Raw genomic sequence first — 27,869 nt, forward strand, 5'->3', positions numbered from 1 at the left:
AGAGTCAACCCACAGACCAGCACCAAAGACCTACAACATCATCTTACTTCAGAGAGACTCACTCTGCATCGTTCAAACTATTCGGTGCACTTTACACAAGGAGATGCTGTATGTGAGAGTGATGCAGAGGAAGCCTTTTCTCCACCCACAGCACAAACAGAGCAGCTTGAGGTTTGCTAAAACACATCTGGGCAAGCCAGCTTCATGTTGGTATAAGGTGCTGTGGACTGATGAAACTAAAACTGAGTTATTTGGGCATAACAAGGGACGTTATGCATGGAGGAACAAGAACACAGCATTCCAGGAAAAACATATGCTACCTGCAGTAAAACATGGTGGTGGTTCCATCATGCTGTGGGGTGTGTGGTCAGTGCAGGGACTGGGAATCTTGTTAAAGTTGAGGGATGCATGGATTCCTCTCAATATCAGCAGATTCTGGAGACCAATGTCCAGGAATCAGTGACAAAGCTGAAGCTGTACCGGGGATGGATCTTTCAACAAGACAACAAGCCTAAACACTGCTCAACATCTACTAAGGCACTCATGCAGAGGAACACGTAGAACATTCTGGAATGGTCATCTCGGTCCCCAGACCTGAATATTATTGAAGATCTGTGGTGTGAGTTAGAGAGCTGTCCATGCTCAGAAGCATCAAACCTGAATGAAATAGAGATGTTTAGTAAAGAAGAGTGGTTTGAGTGTGTGCAGTTTTCAGAGATTTGCAGTATTATTTTTACATTATGTGGTACTGTTTACCATGCAGGTACAGCGAGACTGAGTTGTGGTTTAACATTCTGGTCTAGGATCTTAACACACTGCGTGCACAAGTGCAAAGCTGCTCTCTTCCGTTTTTGTCTTTAGTTTTCTGATTCATCCTGCATTCAGCACAGGAAGCTCTCGACAGGAAGATGCTGCAGCATGAAACCGTGTCTTCATCAGCAGATCCAACCACATTATGATTCGAGCTGCTGCTGCTCTCAACACAAGTAGAATTTACTCGCTGATTGTCTACTCAAAACTTTGCTTTGTGAGCTGTCATAAGAGACTTCTGGAATGTGGATATTTTTTTTATTTTTCCGACATTTTCAGGACCTCTTAAAGAAACTGGTGAGTTGTTTATTTTCTTCTTTTACACCTTTAAACTGAAATGTTCAACTTATGCCCACATTTATGTTTCAGTTATTGTTAAGTAACTGCTGGGTTCCTAGAGGGTTGGTTTGAGCATAAATGTATTGTTCATATTAGTGTAAATCATTCCTATTGTGCAGTTATGGTAAATCTTTAAAACTCACCTCAAAAAGTGCTTGAAAAGAACTTGAAATAGATTTTGGTGAGAGTACAGACAAATATGTTGTGAACTATTGAACTGAATTAGCTTCCTTTCTAAAACTACATGAGGTGCAGTGAACCACAGAGGAAGGCTTGCTTCCTGTGGACCTCGTTGAGACCTTCGGTATAAATTTAACCAATACCCTATTGGGGCCAGTAGGGGAGCTGGCTCCCTGGAGGGCTAAGCCCAACCAGCCATTCCTCCCCATCCCCGCATATTTCTCTCCTCCTGCTCCCTCACATCATCACACAAACATACACATAGGACCTTGGGGGGTAGGCAAGTCAGGGAGTGCGGGTATGGACCCCATTTCCGCATTCCTGTGGAAACCTGCCCCCCAATTTTATTTGCACCTTATACACTTCCACTGACGACATTCCACACAAACACACACTTAGGGCCTTGGGAGTGAGCACATTCAACGGCATTTGGCAGGGGGATATTTCAGCCTCCTCCCGAGTGCCGGTGCCCACTTCCAATTTTAAACCTCACTTAGACACTGATGGCTGAGGGTGTAAGTGGGGTGGTGCAGTGGCATCAGCTGGCATATGCTGGATGATGCCCGCACTGCCCACTCACCACAGCCATGGAATACACCTCATGTTCACACAACACTATATTGGAGCAGGCGGAGGGAGACTAGGGGTCTTAGCCACCTCTGTTGTTGCTAGGCTTCCTGGGGCTGGAGGCTAGGAGGGAGATCTGGCCGTCTGGTTGGGGTCTGGGGTGGTCGGTTGCTGTGCTCAGCGTTGGGCGGGGGAGCCTGCTCATCAGCACCCCAGCAGAAAGGGTCAAACTCTGGTTACCGGTGATGGTTGTACCCAATGTGCAGCAGTACCGGGACCAGAGTGAATAGGGTGTGTATGGGGAGCATGAGTGGGTGTCCGGCGTGCATTTTTGTAAGTCTTGGGTTGTATGTGCATGTGTGAGCATGAGGGAGGGAGCGTGTGACTGTGTTTGTGTATGACTGTATATGTCAGGTGGGGCCTTTGGGTCCTCCCCTCTCCTGGAACTTCTCTTGATGATATAGATCTCTGTCCCCCCTCCCCCTGCCACACCTGGTGTGGGGGCTAGTGCCTTGGTCTGCCTGAGTGTTCGTGGCAACTGGGTCTGGGGGTTTAAGATTTTGGCGTCTGCCGGTTAGATCCCGGTGGCTGCCTGGTGGGGTCTGGGTCCCTGGGCTCTGCTGGGTCCCCGGCGGGGGTGGTCGCCCCTGGGTCCCGGGCTCGGCCGGCTAGGGGGTGGGAGGCTGCGGGCGGGCCTGTGGGCTTGCCGCTGATGTCTCCAGGGACTCTGCCGGCTGCTGGTTGTAGCCCCCCGGGGTGATCCTCTGTGCCTCTCGAGGGGGGCGGGGGCCTTCCTGGTTGCAGTCTGCTTGGGGTTCCTGCGTTCTGGGGCAGCGCCTGGATCTCTGGGACTTGGAGCTCCCCCCGTCTCCTGCGCATCTTTGGGGGGCGGATCTGTGGTCCCTCACACTCTCTGTTGGGCGCTCCTATAGAAAAACCTTAAATAAACAAGCGCGTGTACACACACAAGTGCTCACATGGTGCTCTCAAAAGTATGGGCTTGGGCACGTTAAACACAGGTCTTAAGACTATGGTGGGCACTTAATGCGTTGTGATTTATTATCGTGATTCTTCAGTTAAGCAATGTTGATTATATATATATATTTTTTTCTTTTCATCAAGTTGACGCAGTGATAGGTAGATCTTGTTGTATTGTTGTTGTGTCCCTTTTTTTGTGTCCCATTGTTTTTTTTTGTCTCTTTTTCTGCAGGTCTAGAAGCAGACTCTTGTTCATTTTTGTTTATTTTTGTGGAACCCCCCCCCCCCCCTCTCCCCACCTTTTCTTTTCCTTTCTCTTTCACCTCTGTCTCCGTGTCTGGTCGGAATTACAAAGCATTCAACAACAATAACAATAAAGTTTTAAGTATCAGGCGTGACATTAAAAGCAAACGCTTTGATGCTCCACCTGAGAATAAATCTGTAAGGCTTGTCACCAGCATTCAGACATCAATTCTGCTAGCTTCACAGCCAGACAGGACACGGTAAAAAAAAAAAATAAATAAATAAATAAACAAATTTAACCAATACTTTATTCTGATTGGCGTTATTGTCGGTCTGTGGTCATTTCATACTCTTAAAAAGTACTAAGTGAAGGTAGCTTGTGAGGTTTAAACATTTGAATCGACTGCGTTGAAGGAAAAGCTCAATAATAAACTGAATTTACATTTTAAATTCTGTCATTCTACTAGGTTTCTAACACCGTCTAGCTTCCTCCACATTTTACCACGCTGTACAGTATTACTGGGACTAAAATGATGATGCAAACCTCAATTGCAATTACCAAACTGTTGGTTTGGACCTTCACCGTTCAGAAACTGAGTGGCAAACACTATCACTAACACAATAACAACATAACACACATATTATTAACTTAAAAAAAATGCAGCTTCAGATTTTTCGCCAGAAATACCAGCATGTTTACCTTTTTCGGGCTTCAACATGGGACATTGTGGACCAGCTGCTGAAAACCCACTTCGATGAGCTTGTGGCACCGACATACGGGTACTTTAGGGCTGGTTGCGTCATCTGGGGAAAGCTGGCTGCATATTTCCAACCAGAAATGCACGTTGTCATCTCTTTTAATAACAGGCTGCATACAGAAGGCTGCTATTTCAGCTAAGGCTTCCTCCTGTGCTAACAGGCCTGAAACCTTTGCTGTCCTCTCTTTGCTTGCGCAAATAACCCCATCAGTGTTTACCAGCTCTCCTTTATAGTTTGCTTTGAACCCAAAATGACTCCAAAACTGCAGAAGTTGTGTACTTTTTAGACACCAAGTCAGTTGTCTCGGCGTGTCTTGGCACTGAAGAAGAAAATATAATTTCTAAAGCGCCTCTCAAGAAAAAAATCACGAGGTGTTTCACTAAAACAAAAAATGTAAAAATTTTAAAAAGAATTTAGGAAATGGTTAAAAATATATTTCAAATGAGCAAAAAATAAACAATTGTGATTAAAAAAATGTTAAGAAAGAGAGAGAGTGAATAGGAAAGAGGGAAATCAGTGGATCCTGAGGAAGGTGGAATAGGTGAGGAGAGCAGAATCAAGAGAGAGTGGTGAAGAAGATCATACAAAAGCCAGCTTCACAAGTGAGTTTTCAGCTGCTTTTTAAAGGAGTCCACTGAGTCCACTGATCTCATGCTCAGGGGGAGAGAGTTCCAGAGTCTGGGGGCCACAGCAGCAAATGATCTGTCACCTTTGGTCTTTAGCCTGGTGCTGCACAACCAGTAGGCTTTGATCACTGGACCTCAGGGACCAGCTGGGGGTGTAGGGACTAAGAAGATCACCAATGTAAGATGGTGCTTGTCCATGTAAGGCCCTATAGACCAGAACCAGGATCTTGAAATGAACCCTGATGTTGACTGGCAGCCAATGAAGCTGGAGGAGAAGCAGGGTGATGTGGGTTGTTTGGAGGACTTGGTCAGAAGCTGAGCACAGGAATTCTGAACCACCTGTAGACGGTTCAGGGAGGTTCTGCTCAGACACGTGAAAAGAGAGTTACAGTAGTCTAAGCATGAGGAGATGAAGGTGTGGAGAACTGTCTTAAGTTCAGAGCAGGACAGAATGGGCCTCAGCTTAGCAATGTTCCTGAGATGGAAGAAGGAAGAGCGAACAAGAGAACTGACATGAGAATGCAGGGTGAGAGCTGGGTCAAAGGTCACACCAAGATTCCTGACGGAAGTTTGGTGTGAGAAGCAAGCTGACCAAGAGAGTCTCTGACTTTGGGAACCAGCTTGGCTGGGGCACAGATGAGGATCTCAGTCTTATCTTCATTCAGCTGTAGAAAGCTCCCAGCCATCCAGGTTTTAATAGAGTCTAAGCAGGTGTGTAACAGCTGCAACTTAGACATCTCATGGGGCTTAAAGGAGATGTATAGTTGAATGTCATCTGCATAAAGATGGTAGGATATTCCTTTGAAGGAGCTCAGGATGTGCTGAAGAGGAAGCAGATAGAGGAGGAAGGCCAGAGGCCCCAGCACAGAACCTTGTGGGACACCATGGGTAAGGGAGGTGGTGGAGGACCTAAACTTGGAGACGGCCACAGAAAAGGAGTGCTCAGAAAGATAAGAGGATAACCACTCCAGAACAGTTCCTGATAGGCCTACCCAGTCTCTCAGCCTCTCCAGTAGCAGGTAATGGTCAACAGTGTCAAAGGCTGCAATCAGGTCCAGTAGGACCAGAACAGAACAGTCCCCTGCATCACTGTGAGTCAGAAGGTCATTAGAGACCCTAAGAAGAGCTGTTTCAGTAGAGCTCTACAAGAACCTGACTGTAAGCAATCACAGATATTATGTTCATCAAGAGCAGCTGTGAGTTGTTTAGCCACAACCTTTTCCAAGATCTTGGAGATGAACGGAAGTTTAGAGATGGGTCTGAAGCTGCTGTGGTGAGAGGCATCAAGACTCATTTTTTAAAGAAGCGGGTGGATTACAGCGTTCTTAAAGTAAGCAGGGACCTGACCAGAAACCAGAGAAGCATTAATTATAGAGAGCACGCTGGGACCAATGGACTGAAAAGCACTTTTAAACAAAGATGAGGGTAAGATGTCGAGGGGGCATGCAGAGGTCTTCATAGAGTTAACTAGTTTGGATAACTCAGGCACAGAAACAGGAGCAAAGCTATCTAGGACGATGGTCCTGATGTCCTCTGGACAAACACTGTCAGCATTTAGACTCAGGCTAAAAACAAGGTCTAGAGTGTGCCCCCTGGTGTGTGTGGGGCCAGAAACACGTTGGGTAAAGCTGAAGGAGTCCATAAGGCTGGAGAAATTCATGGCAAAGTGATCAGAGGGATCATCAACGTGGATGTTAAAATCACCAACAATCACCAGTCTGGACAGCTTCAGAGTGGAGGATAGAAAGTCACTAAACTCCTGAAGGAAAGAACTGTTTGGACCAGGTGGACGATAGACCACAGCACAGTAGAACGGGTCCTTACGCCCGACTTAAATCAGCTGCAGTTCAAAGGAAGCAAAGTGACCAGAGGTTGTAGAGCTACCTGGAAGATGGTCTCTGAAAACAACAGCTAGGCCTCCACCATGACCAGAACCCCAGGGCTGGCTAAGAAAAGAATAACCACTCGGGCAGAGAGACCAGAATAATCAGATGTTTGCTGCCAAACTTCAGTCAGAAACAGAAAATCCAGGTCTTTAGAGAGAATTAAAGCATTAAGCAAGAATGACTTATTGTTAACAGAGCGGGTTTTTAATAGAACCATGCTGAGTTAGGTGGAGGAATCAGAAACTACAGAAACAGCTGGAGTTAGTGGACGTAAATTAGCAGGGTTAGATCCACGGTGTTTATAAAAACCACTTACGGAGGGAACAGGAGGAGAAACCACTGAGGAATGAGGAGAAACCGACCATAAAAAACTTGGACGGAGAAACCACGCCGCAACGCGGCCTGGCGGGAATGCGGAAGTGGCGCTCAAGTCACCAAACAAAGGACAAGAAGTTAGAAGATCATGCCGATGTTTACTAGATAAACCACGCTTTAAGAGAAGTCTTATTCTCACCTGGATTCCTGCTCGTTTACCTCTTTTCCTCCGACGTTTTCCCTGGAGGCACCCTGGTTGGAATTGTCGTTTGGCTCCGGGCCAGTGCGCCACTCAGATAAACAAACAGGGAGGTACATCCTCGGTGCATCTTGGGCGATCGTGAACAAACGGAAGGACAAAAGAGTCTGGCGATCATAGGAGATGGTAGCAGGGACACTACTGAAGAGGATCGCAGACAGGAGCAAGGTGGAAAAGAGGAGGTTAGTGGAGAAAAGTTTGAAAAAGTGGCAGGTGACATTGGGTAAGCCAAGCACAGGCGCCATCTTGTTACCGACCAATTAGCCATCACTGCCATGCGATGACAGCACATTCATAAACTTTGTGCAATGTCTCTAAAAGTTGGAGAAAACATTTTAAACTATTGTTAAACAGAAAATTCTGCACAAGGTTGTGCAGCTCCTCTCTCCCCTGCAGCTGGTGCACACCGTGGCTCTGACCTCCAATAACCCCAGACCCGCTGATCAGAGCGTCGCTCAATCAGAAAAAGAAAGAAAGAATAAACCTCTTCTTTTCTCCACCCACAGCATGGGGTGGGCGATGGTGGCACAGGAGTTAAGTGCTTGCCCCGTAATCGGAAGGTTGCAGGTTCAAGCCCCACTCTGTCGCTGTCGTTGTGTCCTTGAACAAGACACCTAACCCATCTTGCCGGCTGGTTGGTGGTCGGAGGGACCGGTGGCGCCTGTGTACGGCAGCCTCGCCTCTGTCAGTACACCCCAGGGCATCTACAATGTTGCTCATCGCCATCAGGGTGTGAATGTGTGCGTGAATGGGTGAATGACTGAGCTGTAAAGCGCCTTGGGGGGTTCCCAGGACTCTAAAAGGTGCCATATCAAATACAGGCCATAAACCTCCAATTTATTTATTAATGTCGACAAAAGAACGAAGCAACGCATCTTTTTACCTTCAGTTGTCCTGACTGAAGCAACAATGAACTTCTATGAGAAAATGAAAAACATGAAAAGTGATTCATTTAATGAGAAAAGTTGGAAATGTTATTTCTGTTTTTACATTTTTCACTTAATTTCAAAGTATAATTTTGTGTTTTCCTCCCATTTAGCTAGAATTTTATTTAAATATCTTCATCCTTACTCATTTCATGAGCATTTTTGTGTTGCTTTGTTTGAAGAATGAATCACAACACTTTAAGGTTTATTCTTGAATAAGTTTTGAACGTCAAATGTTCTTCAATAATTTTTATAAGTAATTGTTCTGCTGAAATTCATCTGGCACATGAGCATGTAAAAACTATAATTTTGACATAAATAAATAGAAGAAAAAATATAATGTGATATAGATCGTAGGCCACATGGCCCATTCCTACCCAAATGAATAATGAACCAGCTTTATCAAGCAACACCAACTAACCCAAATGGGGAGACAGGACAGGGTGTGACAGTACCCCCCCCCCCCCCCCCCCCCCTCAAAGAGCGGATTCCAGACAGAGGGAATCAGGCAGGGACCAGTAGAGTCCGGGGGCCAGCGTCTGGGGCAGAGGAGGAGACGACGACAGGCTCTTGGGGGCCTGCGTCTGCGGCAGAGGAGGAGACGACGACAGGCTCTTGGGGGCCTGCGTCTGGCGAGGGCGGGACCGGCGGTGACTGGAGGCAGAGATGCTGGAGGAGACGTCCTTGACCTCTGGGCTGGAGGCGGCGGCGTCGACCTCTGGACTGGAGGAGGGAGCGTCGACCTCTGGACTGGAGGAGGGAGCGTCGACCTCTGGACTGGAGGAGGGAGCGTCGACCTCTGGACTGGAGGAGGGAGCGGCGACCTCTGGACTGGAGGAGGGAGCGGCGACCTCTGGACTGGAGGAGGGAGCGGCGACCTCTGGACTGGAGGAGGGAGCGGCGACCTCTGGACTGGAGGAGGAGGCGGCGACCTCTGGACTGGAGGAGGAGGCGGCGACTTCAGGACACCAGGAGGCGGCGACCTCTGGACTGGAGGAGGAGGCGGCGACCTCAGGACACCAGGAGGCGGCGACTTCAGGACACCAGGAGGCGGCGACTTCAGGACACCAGGAGGCGGCGACTTCAGGACACCAGGAGGCGGCGACTTCAGGACACCAGGAGGCGGCGACCGCAGGACACCAGGAGGCGTCGACCGCAGGACAGGGAGAGGCGTCGATCGCAGGACAGGGAGAGGCGTCGACCACAGGACAGGGAGAGGCGTCGACCACAGGACAGGGAGAGGCGTCGACCACAGGACAGGGAGAGGCGTCGACCACAGGACAGGGAGAGGCGTCGTCCACAGGACAGGGAGAGGCGTCGTCCACAGGACAGGGAGAGGCGTCGTCCACAGGACTGGGAGAGGCGTCGACCACAGGATTGGGAGAGGCGTCGACCTCCGTCGACTTCTGGTCCGGGGGCGTCGGCTTCTGGTCCGGGGGCGTCGGCTTCTGGTCCGGGGGCGTCGGCTTCTGGTCCGGGGGCGTCGGCTTCTGGACCGCCAACTTCTGGACCGCCGACTTCTGGACCGAAACCATCGACTTCTGAAGTGGAGTCGGAGCCGCTGCAGGAGGAGCTGCCGACTTCTGGACTGGCCGGCCCGGGGGAAGAGCTTCTCGGGTCACCGCCGGGACCAGAGCGGACCGAACTGGAGACGCCGGAAAATGGGAGAGCAGGGAGGACAGACCGTCCAGCTGGAACTCCTGGAGACTGAGGGTCTGATGGAGTTGGGCCAGCTCAGCTCGGAGACTGGCGAGCTCTGCTGGGTGGGCCGCGGGCTCGCTCCTCTGGCCTTGAGACGAGGGAGCTGCTGACTGGACTGAAACCTTCTCCTGGTGATTCGGGGAGGATAGGGTGTCCAGGTGGGACTCCTGGAGGCTGACGAGCTGACGGATGCGGGCAAGCTCCGCCTGGAGACCGGCGACCTCTGTCAGCTGGGCTGTAGGCGTTGTTTCTCCGCCTGCAGATGACGGAGGCGCTGATTGGACCGGAGACGGGACTGCAGGTCTGACTGGGAGCGGGTCCAAGCTGGTGCACCGAGCCGTGGCAGCGGCGAGCTCGCGGCTCCGTCCTGGGACACAGGGTTGCGGTGGAGCCCGGCATCCTTCCCCACGCCGTGGGCCAACTCCGGGGAGCACACAGCCAGTCTGGTGCCCACGTAGCAGGAGCGGTCTGGCAGCGTCTCCCGGTCCAACCTCTCATCTGGCTCCGGGAGGGTGGAGAGGATCACAGAGGCTGAAGTTCGGTGGCGGCGTCTGTGGCGAGGCGACGCCGGAGGAGGAGAAGCCGGCCGGTGGTCCGAGGAGAGAAATTGGAGCAGGCACTCCCAGGGGAGAATCTTCCCACTGGATCTTTTAGTGGGGTGGATCATTCTGTCAGCGCGTGGCGGTCAGTGAAGCAGATGCAAGGATCCACATACGGGTGAGGGAAGCAGGCAGGCAGGCAGACAAACCAGCACGAGTAAAAGTATTTAATGATCACACGCTGGACAATGAAACAATGATCCACAAAGAGACAGAACTGAAGGGGTTTAAATACAAGAGGGCTGGGAGCTTGGGTGATTGGAAAATGAGAGGCAGGTGGGAGCAATTAACAGAAATGCAGGCTGAACCAAATGGGGAGACAGGACAGAGTGTGACACACGTAACTGAAAAGAAAAGCACTTTCTTCTGGTCGGAAAGTAAAAGTTTGGTGCTCATTTAGCACTCATCACTGCTGTGACCCACTTGTTGTTTTTCAGCTCTAACTGTTGTGTTTGTGCACCAACAGGGTTGAAATCGCTCCTCATGTTCTCATGGACAGGAAGGAACATTACGATTCTCTCATGGATCGGAGCAAGCGTATAATGTGGCAGGACGACTGCTACATGGATCTACAGTCCACGTCCCTCTCTGCCTCATCACAAACACAAACAGAAGGTATGGGAGCTACCTCACGCCACTTTTTCCACTTTTATTGTTTAATAATTTAATAAACAAGCGTGTAGGAAAACTGTGCCATGAGCAACATTCACGCTAATTAGAAAATCAATGATGATGAAAGCAGCAATACCCTGAGAGGGGTGAAGAAAATCTGCGTGGAAATAAAACAAGAGCCTTTCTTTACAACAGAGACAGAATCACAAAGAGTCTGGGTTTTACTTTGATTAAACACTGTGATTATCATCGGTCTAATGCATTGTTTTCAGTCACATTTTATCAGAACAATCAGCTACAAAATTCATCAAGATGAAAATTTCTATCAGTGAATTTGGATGTGGATCAGTCACCCTGCCAAATTCACTCTCATTGACATTTTTCATTTAGAAAAAAGACTTTAGAAAACAGATATTTAAATTTAATGAAAGGAAACATCTAAATCTAAGCAGTTACAGAGAATTTAATTCTGCTAACCACCTCCGTGTACAAGGGGAAACCGAAGTAGGGCTGACGGGGCCTGCAAGAACTTCTAATGATCTTTATTTTAAAGGCTTTTATTTTTATTCCACAGAATGCCACGGAGAATAGTCAGGATGTTTTCCTTTAGACTTCCAGGAATTCTTCTTTATTAATCGGTTTGAAGATACACCTGATGGGAGTCCGTCATGCAGATAAAACAAGATATAAACTTTTCATGGTGCTAATGCCTTGCATCATGCCCTGAAGAGAAGAGATAAACAGCTACAGTAAAAACACACATGGAATAATTATCAAGCTTATCCCTCCACTTTACTGGTTGGAACATCCAGTCAGTCCTGAAGGGAGTAAATCCTATTTCTCCAACATGAGATCATCCAATTCCATTTCATCTTATTGTCAGAACCACTGCACACACAGCACAATGTATTCATAGAATTTAAATTCCATTCATCCATCCGTACATACATTTTCGTCCATTTTTTTGGATTGGGGTCATGGGGGCAGCAGCCTAAGCTGAGGTCCAGACTTCCCTCTCCCCAGCTACTTGGGCCAGCTCCTCCGGGGGAATCCTAAGGTGTTCCCTGGCCAGCCGAGAGACATAGTGCCTCCAGGGTGTCCTGGGTCTTCCTTCTTTCCTGGGGCGACATTGGCACAGGAGTTAGGTGCTTGCCCCGTAAACGGAAAGCTGCAGGTTTGAGCTCCGCTCGTTCTGTCGCTGTTGTTGTGTCCTTGGGCAAGGCACTTAATCCCCCTTGCGGTTGGAGGGACCGATGGCGCCTGTGTATGGCAGCCTCGCCTCTGTTAGTGTGCCCCAGGGCAGCTGAGGCTACAATGTAGCTCATCCCCACCAGGGTGTGAATATGTGGGTGAATAGGTGAATGAGAGTTTGTGTTGTAAAGTGCCTTGGGGGGTTCCAGGAATCTAGAAGGTGCTATATCAAATACAGGCCATTTACCGTTCACTATTCATTTAAGTCTCCTCCTGGTTGGATGTACCCAGAAAACCTCACCAAGGAGGCATCCAGGAGGTATCCTAATCAGATGCCCGAGCCATCTCAACTGGCTCCTCTCAATTTGGATGAGCAGCAGGTCTACTGCGAGCCCGTCCCTAATGACCGAGCTTCTCACCCTATCTCTAAGGGAGAGCCCAGACACCCTGAGGAAGAAACTCATTTTGGCCATTTGTATTCGCGATCTCATTTTTTTTCGGTCACTACTCAAAGCTTGTGACCATAGGTGAGGGTGGGAACGTAGATTGACCAGTAAAGAGAGAGCTTTGCCTTCAGGCTCAGCTCTCTCTTCACCACGACAGATCGGTACAATGCCCACATCACTGCATACACAGCACCAATCCGTCTATCAATCTCGGGCTCCATCTTTACCTCAATTGTGAACAAGACCATGAGATATTTAAACTTCTCAACTTGAGACATAACCTCCTCCCTGACCCGGAGAAGGCATTCTACCCTTTTCCGACTCAAGACCATGGTTTCAAATTTAGAGGAGCTGATTCTCATCCCAGTTGCTTCACACGTTGCTGCAAACCACTCCAGTGAAAGCCGAAGATCACGTTCTGATGAAGTGAACAGGACCACATCATCTGCAAAAAGCAGACACCTGATCCTCAGGCCACTAAAACTGATGCCCTCAACACCTTGGGTGCACCTAGAAATCCTGTCCATAAAAGTTATGAACAGAATCAGCGATAAAGGGCAGCCTTCCAACTCTCACTGGGAACGAGCTCGACTTACTGCCGGCAATGCATACCAAGCTTTTGCACCAGTCATACAGGGACCTAACAGCCCTTATCAAAGGGCCTGGTACCCCATAGTCCCAAAGTACCCCGCAAAGCCCCCCCCCCCCCCCCCCCCCCCCCCCCGAAGGACGCGGTTGAACGCCTTCTCCAAAACAAATTCTCCACAAAACACATGTAGATTGGTTGGGTGATCTCCTACGCACCCTCCAGGACTGTCCTATGGGTATAGAGCTGGTCCAGTGTTCCACGGCCAGGACGAAAGCCACATTGATCCTCCTGAATCCAAAGTTCCACTATCCAACAGACCCTCCTCTCCAGAACCCCTGAATAGACCTTTTCCAGGGAGGTCCAGGAGTGGGATATCTTAGTAGCTGGAACACATCCCTGCTGTCTCCCTTTTTAAATAGGGGGACCATCACCCCAGTCCGCCAGTCCAGTGGAACTGCCCCTGATGTCAACGCGACACTGCAGAGCTACGTCATCCAACACACCAGAATTTAAATGGTGTTTCTTATTATCCCTGATGCTAACAGCAATGTAAGTTAAATATAATAATAAAATAGGAAGAAACCCACAGTGAAAGAAACAGCAATTGGGTTTTGATTTGTCCTTTTACTTTACACAGAAACACACTTCACAATGGTTCTCCGTTTCTGATTTAGATCTTCACTGGCTCCAAAATCATCAAGACCAGCTGCAGAGGTTTATTTCACCTTCCTTCCTGGAGCAGATATTAGACCATCTCAGAAAGGTGTGTTGTGCAATTTTAACTGGATGTTTTGTGGAATGTTATCAGAGAAAGGAAGAGGATGCTAAAGTATGTGCCATTAATGGAAAAGCAGGATACACCTTCTGCCTTTTAGAGCAAAACCTCTGGAAACAGCCAAACTGTAGCTTAGCCATCGTAAAACAGAAAATGTACGGCTATCGCACACCCCATATCTTTTTGACGCCACAAATGGTCTTTACTATAGGGGTGTGACCTAAAAGAATCACAAGGAAATGAGCATATAATTAATAAGAGAAAAGCATTATTCAAATGCATCCATTACAGGTGGGAGTCTTGACTTCAGCTGAGGAGACCAACATCAAGGAAGCAGGAAAGCTACAAGAGCAGGTCAGCAGGCTCACCACTGTTGTCACTGCCAAGGAGCGTCAAAGCTCCGATGCTCTTCAGCTGTTCATAGAGGGCTCCGATTCTCCGGTGGCTTGGCTCATCAAAAACCACGGTAAGAGGCTCAAACTGGATCTAGAGCAGTGGTTCCCAAAGATGGGGTCGGGACCCCTCCATGGGTCACCGAGAGCCACACGAGGGGTCTTGTCAGGCTTCCCAGAAGACAAAGCAAACTTGAAAAGCAACTGCTGAAGCTATATTTCTAGAGTGATTGCTGCTAAAATTCTACCAACTTGTTATAAATGGGCATAAATGAAGTGGAGCTGAAGTGGGTTTCTTTATGGCCTGAATGATTTAACTGTTTTAACATTTGTTTGATCAAATCAGAGATCTCTGGGGCCACATGCCTGAACATTTGCTATTTTGTGGGTCTGGAGCTGAAAAATGTGGAAGCCTCTGATTTAGAGGATGAAGGAACATCCAGTTAATAACATGAAAATCCAGTAAAAAGGAAGTGAAAGGCTGATAGAACCTTCGTACTTCTGACCAAAACCGTTTTATTTACAGTAAACAGATACTAACCACTTCACATTTATGAGAAAAACAGAAGCTGTTTTGGTTGATTGAAGAATTATATCAACCAAGTTTTTTTCTATCCATAGGTACCATGGTGGAGAAGCATAAAGAAGTGCTCTTGCAGCTACTTGAAAAGCACAGAGACAGAGATTCATTCAGCTGCCCCAAACTGGACACCTCCTCGAGAGTCTTACTGCTGGTTGACGGACTTTCTGACTTACAACAAAAGGAACACGACCTGATGCAGGTTGGAGTGACTCGAGGTGGGAAGAGAAATCATCTGAGGCAGCTGGGACTGGAGAAGCTCTTTGAGCCTCTGACGCGAGTCAGTGTTCCTCCAAGGGTCTCCCTCACAGTTGGAGTGGCTGGTATGGGCAAGACAACGTGGGTACGGCATTTCATCAGACAGTGGAGCCAAGGGGCCATCTGCACAGACATACACTTCATCTTACCTCTCACCTTGTGTGAGCTGAACTCGCTGGACAAACTTTCTGTTGAGAGGCTTCTGAAACAGTCTTTTCCTCATTTGGCCGACCCCAGTTTAGTTCTGAGTGGCGCCTGCAGAACGCTGCTCATACTTGATGGTTTGGATGAATTTCGCAGCACTTTAAACTTCTCAGATGCAGCTCCTTGCAATGACCCAAAGAAGGAAATCCCCATTGATGACCTCATTACTAACGTCATCCGAGGGAACCTGCTCCCAGATGTGGCAGTGTGGGTGACATCCAGGCCAGGGGTGGCCTCGCTCATCCCTGGGGGACTGGTAGACAGGGTCACTGAGATACCAGGATTCAGCCCCACAGACATCCAGATTTTCCTGAACCACCACTTCTCCGAACAGGATTTTGCCAGCAGGATTTGGACACACTTGGAGTCCCACAAGATCCTGATGGTGATGTGTTCCATACCGTGCATCTGCTGGATGGTAGCTGATACTTTGCTGTACATCATGCAGAGTGGAACACAGGAGAGCCTTCCAAGGACTTGCACTGAACTTTATGCCCATTTTTGTTCCATGAAAGCAGAAGTAGGTGAGCCTAGAGGCAGAGAGCCCGTAAAAATGGAGCAGCTTCACGGGACCAATAGAAAACTGCTGGCAAACCTGGGACGAATGGCTTTCTATGGCCTACTGAAGCACAAGTACACCTTCAACGAGCAGGACCTCAAGGCCTATGGGATAGATTTACTGTTGACTCAAAGCAGTTTTGGTGCTGGGGTTCTGATCCGAGTGGAGTCGGGCATACACACGACATACAGACTAACACACCTGACGGTGCAGGAGTTTCTTGCTGCTACTTTCTATCATGTTTCCTCCAAGAGGGCCATCTTTGACCTGTTCTCAGAAAGCACCATGACATGGCCTAAGATTGGCTTCCAAAACCACTTCAGAAGTGCCCTTCAACACTCACAGCAAGCTGAAGATGGCCACTTGGATGTGTTTGTGCGGTTCCTGACAGGCCTGTTGAGCCCAACAGCGCTCAAACCTCTCTCTGGACTCCTGACTCTGGGTAAAGATGATGGCAATCAGAAGGTGTGGGCTGTGGGGTTTCTGCAAGGCCTCTTGGCCAGCGCGGGGGCTGTAGTTTCCCTTCGTTCGGTCAACCTGGCGTATTGTTTACAGGAGCTGCAGCACACAGAGCAGCTCCGGAGCATAGAAGAGGACTTGCGTGATGGGAGCTTGGCTGGGAAGTTAACACGGCCTCACTGCGTGGTGCTCGGCTACCTGCTCCACGTGTCTCCAGAGTGCAGTGAACAGACCAACCTGACGGGCTGTCTGAACTACACCACGGTGAAAAGTTTACTGCCACAGCTGCTGTACTGTAGCCATCTCAGGTCAGCTCTTCAAAGCGCACACTCGGTTAGCGAGAGCTCTCAGATTTCAGGCTGAAAACTGTTATCTGTTAAACAGGCTGGAGAATAACAACCTGAAAGACGATGTGATGGAACTGCTCGGAAGCCTCTTGAGTGCCAAAGACTGCCACATCCAGAAAATAAGGTTCAGCTGATTTTCTGTTGTACCTTGGTGGCCCTCTGGGCATTTGTACAAGACTGATGAATGACCAGGTACTGAAAATAAGTTGTGCAACTTCTTCTTTTTATTCTTGCAGCTTGGCAGACAACGCTGTCAGCAGCAAAGGAGCTAAAGCCTTGAGTCGAGCCCTCCTGGTCAATCGGACTCTAACATCTCTCAAGTGAGAATTATTTGTTTGAACCACAACAACAAATGTGTGTTTGAGTTCATATCAGCAGGTTTTGTGCTTCAAGAGGAAAGTGTGTAAATCACAGATTTCGTTTAATCAAAAGTTATTTCACCAACACAAGTACCACAAGCCCTGACTTTCTGATAATTCATGCAAATCTAAAATGTGAGTCTGTTTACTATCGTAGAAGTGACTCCATTTTGATAAAACTTTTAAAATGTTTCTAATAGTCTCCATTTTTTATGTTCGTGCGTGCCACTTGCTGTTTTCCATGCCACGTTTTCAAACCAGGATATTCTCAGAGTTATTGCTGTTTTAGGTCAAATATTTAAAATAACTCAGTGCTCCATGTAACCTTTGCAAAGCCGCAGAACGTTTTTCACTGGCTTGAAAAAGTAAAGTAGGTACAGGTTTATTAGAGTAGGTACAAGGGCTGCATTCCATTTAGAGCATGTTCTATTTGTATGCATTTTTTACAGAACAGCCCACGTGTACAGATGCAGACATGGAATGCAGCCTGTTTCTAAATTCTATCATGTCAGATAGTTTTCTTTGAAAAAGTCCTGTCAGCAAAACTGACTGAGTTACAACCTTTATTTTCTGTGGCAGCCATTTTAGCTTAAGAAGTTAGTTGATTATAGATGAACAATCAATGATTAAAACATGTTACGTTAAAAATGTGTCCAGTGCTGCATGAGAAGTTTTACCAGCAAACCTATGTGTACCCATCCACCCCCCCCCCCCCCACCCCCACCCCCCCCACACACACACACACACACACACACACACACACACGCACGCACTCACGCACAAGCAAAAACACCGTAGCTCACTTTTCATCGTTTTGGCAACAGGTGATAAAACAGAAAGGGGTGATTTGTAGGAATGTGTTAGGGACAGAATATACTTGCTTTTAACGGCGTAAACACATGTTTATCATGGCTGCCACACCTAATTTGCGTCTGTTTGAGCGTTCTCAGAAATTGATGCACACTCGCCATTGTCATTCCGTTTCTCGTTTAGAGGTCTTTCATACTATCTGCAACACCGCTGCTGTGTTTTTTTCTTTCTGGATCTCAAAATGAATCAGTGACTGATCAAATCTAGTGATGCCGTGTTTGTTGTGGTCACCTTACAATCCCCAGACTCTATCCGGTCTGATTTCTCTACTGTGCCCTCTAGTGGACTCCTGCAGTACTACGTGCAGTGCAGCAGCAAGTATGTGAACTAGACGCAGCCTGCTTGCTGCACTGTGTCAACGCCAGGTTAAAAAGCAAGTACGTATATTCCCAGCCTTGCAGCAGCTCCACCAGCCCTGATCAATACAGTCTCCTGTCTACAGTCAGGCTTCTCAAGCACAGATGCTCTGCCTTTTTAAATCCCTGCTGTTAGTCATGTACAATGAGGACCTTCCTTAGGAGAAACAGTGTTCTCTTTTTGTCCTTTGATCCAATATTTGCCTCAAAGGTACATTCTCACAAATACAGACCACTATGTTTTAGTTTTTGTCTCATGCACATGGAGCCTGAAATCTGCTTTTCCCTAAAGTAAGCTTAAGCTGGATTCATCTGGCCACAGAATGTTTCCTCCTTTTTTTCTTACTTTCCAGCTAATATAACATTTTGCCTCAAGAGCACATGAGTGTTGGTGATGAAAAACGACTCTCCTGTAAAACAGAGCTCTGGATAGAGGTGATGGCAAGCTGAGTGACAAAATCCCTCAAATTTTAAAAATTGTCACCGACCACACAGACACGGCCCTTTCTAATGCAGGGCTCCAAGTTCAGGGTCTAACAAGTTTAGAGTCAAGAAATCACAGGGGTCCCAGATTCATCTATGTTAAATTATAACACAATTATTTATTAAATATTTTCTATTCGGTCCAAAATAATGTACCTTGATTTATTTCAAGACTTGTAAAATTGGTCTTAAGGCAAATAGGGAAATGCTTCCTTTGTATTTCTGTTTTGTGTGTGTGTGTGTGTGTGTGTGTGTGTGTGTGTGTGTGTGTGTGTGTGTGTGTGTGTGTGTGTGTGTGTGTGTGTGTGTGTGTGTGTGTGTGTGTGTGTGTGTGTGTGTGTGTGTGTGTGTGTGTGTGTGTGTGTGTGTGTGTGTGTGGCGGGGGGAACAGGTAAGAACAAACTGAATGTCACAAACCTCTTTTGTTCCTCAGCCTGCGGAACAACAACATTGGATCCAGAGGTGCAAAGTTTCTAGCAGAAGCGCTGAAAATGAACCAAGTCCTGATATCAATCAAGTGAGTAAAGCTCTGGTTCTTGTGCTGAATAATCTAACATTACACCAGCATTGTTCTACCTACATTTCCCCTCATCAGCCTGCAGAACAACGCCATCGAGAAGGAAGGTGCACAAGCCCTTGCAGAGGTGCTGCAGTGCAACCGCAAACTGGTGTCTCTAAAGTACGTTTATGTCCTGGTTTTAGTCATCGCTTATTGTTGGGTATTCCATTTATCAATATGATTATAAATATAAATGTTAGCTTAATTTATGCATTAAAACAAATTGTTTGTCTTCATGTGTTGTTTCAGTTTGAGGAAGAACACGGTCGGAGCAGCCGGAGCCAAAGGGATTGCAGACGCACTGAAAACAAACCGAACTCTCACAAAGCTGATGTACACAGTTTGCATGAATCTTTTTACTCACCTTACTTTAAAAATGAACTAGAAACAGGATGTGGGGTTTACAGGTTGCATTTCATTTGTTTAAAAATGCTCCAAACACAAAAGATATTGACGAAATGTAAAATTTGAAGGTGTTTTTAACAACCACATTTGCTTTTAACAGGACATTTGCACCAGTAAGTGAAAGGAAAACAGGTCACTGACATTATTAGACATGAAAATATATATTTTTTGCTTTTAAACTATTTGTTATTTTAACTTTATGTGACAAAAATGGCAGTGAAAACAAGAAAATACGAACTTTTTTGCAGTGAAGGAGCTTTTTTGAGAGAATACAAGAACCATTCAGCCTTTTATCAATAACAAGGTCAAAGGTCATCCTTTGTGACATTGTGGGATCTATTAGAGCATATTGCATGGTAAATTACGTTTCTATGAAGATGCCATTAATGCTAAATGATACAAACATGTTATTAAGCAACATGCGCTGCTGCTCCTTGTCAGAGAATGTCTTGCTTATGTTAATGAGAAAACAGCAAACATGATGATAGACAGTCTCTCCTTAAATATAAATCACAAGAAAAATAAATGACAAAAGATGCATATAATTCAAGATAAGGCCTTTCCTGTAGAAGGGTTTTTGCAAAAGGTTCTTTTAACCGCAGCTAAGATCAAAGCAGCTTTCTGCCACCTTTATAAAATACCTAAAGACATGAACTAGACGGAGGCGTTAGGGAACTCTTATTTAAAAAGTTGTAATTGCTCTCAGTTTCACATTCATACAGAATCATAATGATATTCCCCAGATACAGCTGAGGTTATTAGTTCTCTATGACTATGCAATGCAAAATTAGCGGAAATGGTAAAAATAGTAAAGAGCCTGTATTTACCATGCACCTTTTAGAGTCTTAACACCATCAGAATAGAACACAACATCAAACACAAATAAAAGACGAGTCATTTGAAGGCGACAGTGGTTAGACGCTTTGCTAAATGTTAGCTTGTCACCTCGGTCTGCTTCTCCAAACAGAGCTTGTCCAGAGTTCTCTGCAGCAAGTTATTAATTGTTTATATATTTTCTAATTACATCAAAGGTTATGAACTATTGCCTGAAGCAATAAAAGCAGAACATGGAATATTGTCTTTACTGCCACACAATGCAAGTAAAACTATTAAGCTGAGGTTTATTTATTATATCTGCACTGATCCTTTCTAGAATTTCTTTCTTATTAGCGACTGGAAAGAACTAGTTTCAGCCTCGAATTTGTTTTACTTGAACATTCCTTCTGTATTGTTCCCCCGCCATGCAGCCTGTGCAGTAACCAGCTCGGGGACAAAGGAACAGCCGCTCTGGCCGAAGCGCTGACCTTGAACCACTCTCTGCTTTCACTTCAGTCAGTATCCCATCATCAGCAGTGCTGTGTGTTTTCTGTTATCTACCAGTGAAACTGTCTTCTTAGGATGCATTTTGAAGATAAATAATTTGGTGAAAAAGTGTAAAACTGTACATCAGTGACTTCTATTGAAACCTTTTACTTTTTTCCACTTCAGCCTTCAAAGTAATTCAATCAGCGACAAGGGAATGACAGTGCTGACCAAAGCCCTCAGGCTCAATCGAGGCCTTGTCTTTTTGAAGTTGGTGTTAATTAAAGCCTCTTTTACAATTACTGGATGCTACACTCATCCCACATTCACTCATTCATCCTTCTAATTTTTTTCTGCAGTCTAAGAGAGAACTCTATTGGAGTGGAAGGAGCCAAAAACATGGCCCAAGCTCTGCAGGAGAACAACTCTCTGCAGGACCTTGAGTGAGTCACCTCATTAATAGTGGTGCTGTGAAATTATTCACAGTTACTGTGGACATATATGCCTCTTAGGGGAATTGCTCCCCCAGGCTGTGGCTCATGGGAAACCATGGGTTATTATGGCATCCATGGTAGCTCTGACAGCTTGACAGGTATAGAGTTATAATAAAAATAATCTTTTTTTTCTAATTAAAGTCAGTTTCACACACAAGGTTGTGTGTAAAAACCCACCCACTGAAAACAACGTGATATAGGATACTGAAAGTTATGTCATTGTTCGCGCGCGCGTGTGTGTGTGTGTGTGTGTGTGTGTGTGTGTGTGTGTGTGTGTGTGTGTGTGTGTGTGTGTGTGCATATTTTGCATGTACGCCACCCCAGTCTGACAGCCAACTTGCTACACGATGATGGGGTTCAAGCAATCGCCAGGGCCATCAGGAGCAATCAAGGACTTACCTCTCTGCAGTAAGTGGAGTAGAAAGGAATCAAGTTCTCCAAATTATACAAGTCATCAGAGAAACGGTTTCTGCAATCACGCACACACAAGAGGCACCACATGCCCCTCTGGGATTAATAAAGTATCTTTGAATTGAATTGAATTGAATTGAATTGAATTGAATGCAGACAGGCAGGACAGGCAAGGAGCACCCAGAGGGCTGACAAGCATTGAACCAAGTCAAAACTGCAGCAGCAGTGAGACACTTGGTGTGTTTACATGCAGTGTCAGAAAACCAAATTGTTGCCTTAGTTCGGCTAAAATGTAACTTTGTAGATGCATGTAACACCTTAGACTGACTAAAGTTAAACCGAACTGTAATCAAGCTAAGGTACCGATATTGCAGTTAGAAACCCGAACCTCTCTTTATCTAAACAACATACCAAGTTAGCCGAGCGTTGGCAGGCCTGGGCACGAAACCTGTCTTCTGATATCATTGCCACAATCTGACATGCAACACACTCAAACCGTAGACATACCTAACGTACTGTGCTGTGGCGTTACTCAAGACTCAAGACTCAAGACAACTTTATTAGTCCCCGAGGGGCAATTCGAGACAGCATTGTGAAGCAGCTGGCACTAAAATCTCTAAATTCTAAAAACCCAACCAATTTACACATTCGTAAAACCCATAAAACCTATATACGCATTCATGTCATAACCTCGCATGTGAATGACCAACAATGAGTAAACCTTTGGCTCACACACACACACACACACACACACACACACACACACACACACACACACACACACACACACACACACACACACACACACGCACACACAAATCCACATGCATACATGCACGCACACATGCAAGTAATGCACACGCCCCCTATCGGCACTAAGAATTAAGAAGAAGCACAGCTCTGGGAACAAAGGAACTTCTCCTCTATGTTTTACAGCATGGGCATCGAAGTCAGCGTTTGGAGGGCAGCCACTCGAAAACAGTATGAAGAGGGTGTGATGGGTCTTTAATGATTTTCTGTGCTAAACTTCCTGTATGCTGGTCACTTTGAGAAGTTAAGTTTTGCAGTGGTAGTCCAATGATCCGAGAGCACGTCCATTCCTTTGCCTGTTGTCCATTTACTGCTATTCCTCCATCTGCTTCCCTCCCTCCAGCGTTTGTTTCCAATTTATTGTTGCTTTAGGCTATTTGCTATAATACCAACACAAAAGGTGCATATCGCCACCTACTGTTGTGGAGTTTGACACATTTCACTCAATAATTTGATTTTCTTATGGACATGTAAAGTAGGATAAAGACTTCCTCTCTGATTAAGGTGTTAGCGTAATTATTTCCGTTGCTCGACTTAGATGTGCATGTAACCCCTCCCAACTGCTCTACCAGAGACCAACCACACTTCCTCATCTCCATGACAACCTTGCAGCATCACTGCACACACACAGGGTTGTCCAGTAATTGGAAAGTTGCAGGTTTGATCCCGGCTCCGGATGCTGTTGTCCTTGGGCACACCTTGCCTGTTGGTGGTGGTCAGAGCGAACCTGTGGCACCTGTGATTGGAAGCCTAACCTCTGTCAGTGCACCCCAGGGCAGCTGTAGCTACATCGTAGCTTATCACCACTGTGTGAATGGATGAATGACAAAATGTAGTGTTAAGCGCTTTGGAGTCCTCTGACTCTGAAAGGCGCTATACAAGCGTGGGGCATTTATCATTTATCATCACAAACATGCACGCACACATACACACACTCGTACACAAATGCTCATCCTTCTTTAACTCTTTAATGCCTGAAATAACAATAATTTAAAAATCTTTTAAAGTGAACTGTTTACTGTCTGATATTAATAAAATAGAGATATCTACTATTTATCTATCTTTTATTGTAGAGTTATACAACAATATAACAGCTTCAGACAAATAACATAATTGGCCCTTGCCACCTTTAGATGGTACACCAGAGGACAGTAGAACAGGGATACCACAGGTTTGTGGTGAAGGTACTAATACTAATACTTCATCTTTATGCTTTAAGGCCAGAAGGGGTTTGAAGCTAATTTGCTACAAACCAAATATAAAATAATCTTCCTCTGTTTGGTCTGAGCACACAACATTTAATTTAGCTTTTGTCATTTTGAACCATTTTGTAATTTTCACCTAATAAAGGACAATATTTTTATTTGGAATTTGGAAGAAATATCATCAGTATCTTACAAAATAAACAACAATGTTCTTTTTCTCTAGCCGTAAAAATTAAAAGTAAAATCAGACCCAGATTAAAAAATCCAAATACCATGTAAAATTTAAAAAACTTGATCCAGTCATTGTTTATACAGTGTTTCCTGCAACTGCACGAATGTTCTGACTCCTTTGGGTCTGCGTTCTCTCTTCTTTTCACAGCCTCCAGTGGAATTTTATCAAGTCAACAGCCACCAAAGCTCTGGCTCAAGCACTCGCCTCCAACAACACAATTCAGCTTTTAGAGTAAAGACCACCCTCACTCTGTCTCACTCAACAGATCCTCTGTAGATATGTTGATCCAATCAATGACCAGGGATTTACCTGCTGCTTTGTGAAAATGTGCTCATTGAACTGATCATTCGATGCATGAATGATTTCTGTCTTCATCTCCTGCTGCAGCCTACAGGAAAATGCTATCGGTAACGAAGGCGTGATTTTTCTAGCTGATGCTCTGAAAATCAACACATCTCTGCGTACCCTGTGGTTAGTATCAATAAATACGATGTGACAGCTGAATCATTATTGTTTCCCACAAATGCAACAAGAAGTAGGAACAAGTAGAATTGGTTTATTTTCTCTCACCTCCCCCACCCCCCGTTTTGTGCTGTTTGATCAGTCTGCAGGGAGTCTCAGCAGGTACGTGTGGCGCTGTTGCACTGGCAGAAGCTCTAATGACCAATCAAACTCTGCAGACATTAGAGTGAGTCCAGGCTCTCTTCTGTGTCCTTTTCTATTTAGCTCTTTACTGTATTACTGGTGAAACTCAAAAATAGGAATATGGTGCAAAAGTCCATATAAGTCAGTAATCCAGTTTAGACTGAGAGACCATCTAAAGGCTCAGGAACGCTTTGCAGGTGTTCTGGATTCATTAGCTGATTAGAGTGACACTTTGAGTCTATATTTTTATATAATCTAATTGTCTGAGATTTTGAATGTGGGGTTTTCATCAGCTGAAAGCAATAATCACCACAATTATGACAGATAAAGGTTTGAAATGTCTGGTTTGCATGGAAGGAGTCTATCTCATATATTAGTTTCACCTTTGAAGATCACTGAAAGAAATGAACTACCAATCACTGGAATGCCATAAAGATATGCGGTGTGATCTGCCTCAGCAAGAGTTGTCCTTTTCTGTTTTCTTCATTTAGAAATCTACTGTAAATGAAGTTTGATGTTGACAGACGTGTTTATTGGAACCTCGGTTGTAGGTTTGTTCTGTTGTGCTCTAAACCTTTTCTCTGATTTCTCCTGTGTTTTAGCCTGCGGGGGAACGCTGTAGGGATGAAGGGAGCAAAGGCCCTGGCCAATGCCATGAAATGCAACAGAAGCCTGAAATCACTGAAGTGAGTTTTGACAGCATCATGATGCTTCGCGGCCAAATATTTCAAAAATCCAGTGATCTTGCTCTGAAGCCGATAATGAGTCAAATTGTTGAGATGAACTAACCTTTATCGTTTCTTTTTTGTCAGTATCTTACTGCAAATTGTAAGCAGAGTTTAGAGTGGAGTTCTCAAAATGTCTTGAAATTTCCTCCATGGTTTCCCTGAACTACTATCATTTACAAATCACTAATTCAGACTTTGTAAATACTAATGAATCTGATTCTGGGATTCATCAGCCTGCAGGAAAACTCTCTGGGAATGGATGGAGCCATTTTCATTGCAACAGCTTTAAAGGGAAACCACCAACTGACATACATCAAGTATGTTTTGCATGCTTCATGTTAGTCTATCCGCTGGCTCATGAGTCTGTAAAAGTAGAAGCTATTAAAATGTATTTATTTATTTTTGCAGTTTGCAAGGAAATGGCATTGGAGAATCTGGAGCAAAGGTCATATCTGATGCAATAAGAGCCAGCGCCTCCGGCTGTGTGGTGGACATCTAACTAAAGAAACTAATGATGATTTAATTCTACCAACATCTATAAACCAAACCCGCATTACCTCTGATGCGCTCATGAAAGTGTGCCTGTGGAAAAAAAATGTTTTTGTGGAGAAGCACTTTGAATATTCACTGTTTTGTGTGTTCATTCGTTTAAATGAATCTTAAGATGTATAAAAGACGTCTAAAGCCATGTTTGTAATAAAATTCAGCAGAAGCGAGTCTCATGTCTAAAGAACAGAGACAAAAGAAACAGACATTTTCTCAGAATTCAGTAAGTAGAAGATTAGAGTGAACTGCTTTTAGCATCTTTTTTACCCAAAACCTGAATCTGATACGGCCGTGTGCGAGACAGTGGGGATCCACTTTTCTCAGCCTGTTTTCTGTGTAACTATTAAAAAAAACAATATTGTGTGAGCCGAGTGAGCACATAGGTCTGACTGTGGGTGTAAAACTGACGTCGTTATGGGAACAATTTAGCTGCAGTTTTGGGAACATGCTGTGTACATGAAGGCTAAATCATGGATGTTTACCTCAAAGGTCATGACTCAATGGTTTCAACAAGCTGAGCGTAATATTTTAAAACATGTCAAAATGTGTTCTTCTCTGAGTGTAGTGTTTTATTTTCTCAGATTTATTTGTTACTTAGTGTATTTTTATTTATTTTCAGTTAGATAAAAAAAACACTAGTCTTCAAAATGACTTGTGCCTTTAAGCTTTTTAACGAAGCTGTTTAATCATGTGCTTTCTGAATGCACTTATCCAAATGAAGTGTTCAAACCTGGATTAGAATTGCTGCAGATGCTGTAACCATTACTGTTCCCAGTCGGTCATTTGCTGTCATTTGTCTTTTACAGTTGTTTGTTGATGGGGTAGATTTTCTGTTTAAATTTTATTTTTGAAATAAAATTCAGTATTCAGTTTGTGTTTTTCAATATAACTGTTTACATGAAACACCAGTCCAGACACCGTTGTTAACGCAATATTTCTGAGTCGCAATGTAGTCACAATGCAAAGTCCTGTTGAAACCTCAGTGTCAACTATTATAAAATAAAACATCACAGTATACTGTAAAATAAATGTGTGTGTGTGTGTGTGGGGGGGGGGGCGGGGGGGGGGGCATTTACACTAAAAATCTTTTTTCTTTCAAACGTAGCAGACCCCAGCACAAACCAATACCCAAAGTTAAGTCTGTGCAATTAATTAATTAACTGCAATCTAACAAATACTAAAACAACATTGCAGACCAAAAGCAAATATCATTATCATTTTTGTCATATTCTGCTTTGCAGCTTCTGACTTTCAGTGTTGGAAGTAACGGCGTTAAGTATAACAGCGTTAACAACGGTGTAGCTGTTGTTGCTGTTTATTTCTTGGTTTATTTATTTTTCTATTTGTAAGACACTGGGTTGAAACGGAAGATTGTTTTGTGTTTCCCCTACATGGACTTTTATTTTGAAAAGCTACATTTGAGCTGCTCTGCTAGCCACACCTTTAATAGAACCACAACCTATGCAATAATGCAGATGGTAGAAGAAATGGCACAAGCTAGTGAAAATAAAGAGTTCTCTGTCTGTACTTTTTTAGATTTAAAGAAGGCTTTTGACACCATTGACCACAAGAGACCATTGAAGAAGTTGGAAAATTATGGACTACGAGGTATAGCTAAGACATGGATAGAGAGTTATCTAAAAGATAGACAAAAGTGCGTAAAAATAAAAAATATAAAATCTGGATTTAGAGGAATAAGCTGTGGAGTTCCACAAGGGTCAGTAATAGGTCCAAAACTGTTAATTTTATATATGAAAATTTATAATGTTTGCAGCCCACACAAATTTTGTTTGTTCAGGTAAAGATGTAAAATAACTCTTAAAGGCTGAAAAAGAGTGAATTGTCCTCAAATCTTGGTTAGATG

The 27,869-nt window shown here is 45.1% G+C and overlaps 1 protein-coding gene across 1 annotated transcript; it reads left to right on the forward strand.

Moving 5' to 3' along the window:
• The first annotated feature begins 919 nt into the window (after positions 1 to 919).
• On the forward strand, positions 920 to 27,012 carry nlrc3 (NLR family, CARD domain containing 3). The gene is made up of 20 exons (XM_015963401.3): positions 920 to 1,107; positions 10,655 to 10,803; positions 13,701 to 13,789; positions 14,093 to 14,267; positions 14,815 to 16,561; positions 16,638 to 16,724; positions 16,837 to 16,920; positions 19,102 to 19,185; positions 19,264 to 19,347; positions 19,477 to 19,560; positions 20,880 to 20,963; positions 21,121 to 21,204; positions 21,294 to 21,377; positions 21,753 to 21,836; positions 24,234 to 24,317; positions 24,474 to 24,557; positions 24,691 to 24,774; positions 25,334 to 25,417; positions 25,693 to 25,776; positions 25,868 to 27,012. The coding sequence occupies exons 2-20, from the start codon at positions 10,680 to 10,682 to the stop codon at positions 25,956 to 25,958; spliced, it is 3,405 nt and encodes a 1,134-aa protein (XP_015818887.3). The 5' UTR covers positions 920 to 1,107; positions 10,655 to 10,679; the 3' UTR covers positions 25,959 to 27,012.
• The last annotated feature ends 857 nt before the right edge of the window (positions 27,013 to 27,869 follow it).

The sequence above is a fragment of the Nothobranchius furzeri genome, chromosome 16 (genome assembly GCF_043380555.1).
Source record: "Nothobranchius furzeri strain GRZ-AD chromosome 16, NfurGRZ-RIMD1, whole genome shotgun sequence".
Lineage (NCBI taxonomy): Eukaryota > Metazoa > Chordata > Actinopteri > Cyprinodontiformes > Nothobranchiidae > Nothobranchius > Nothobranchius furzeri.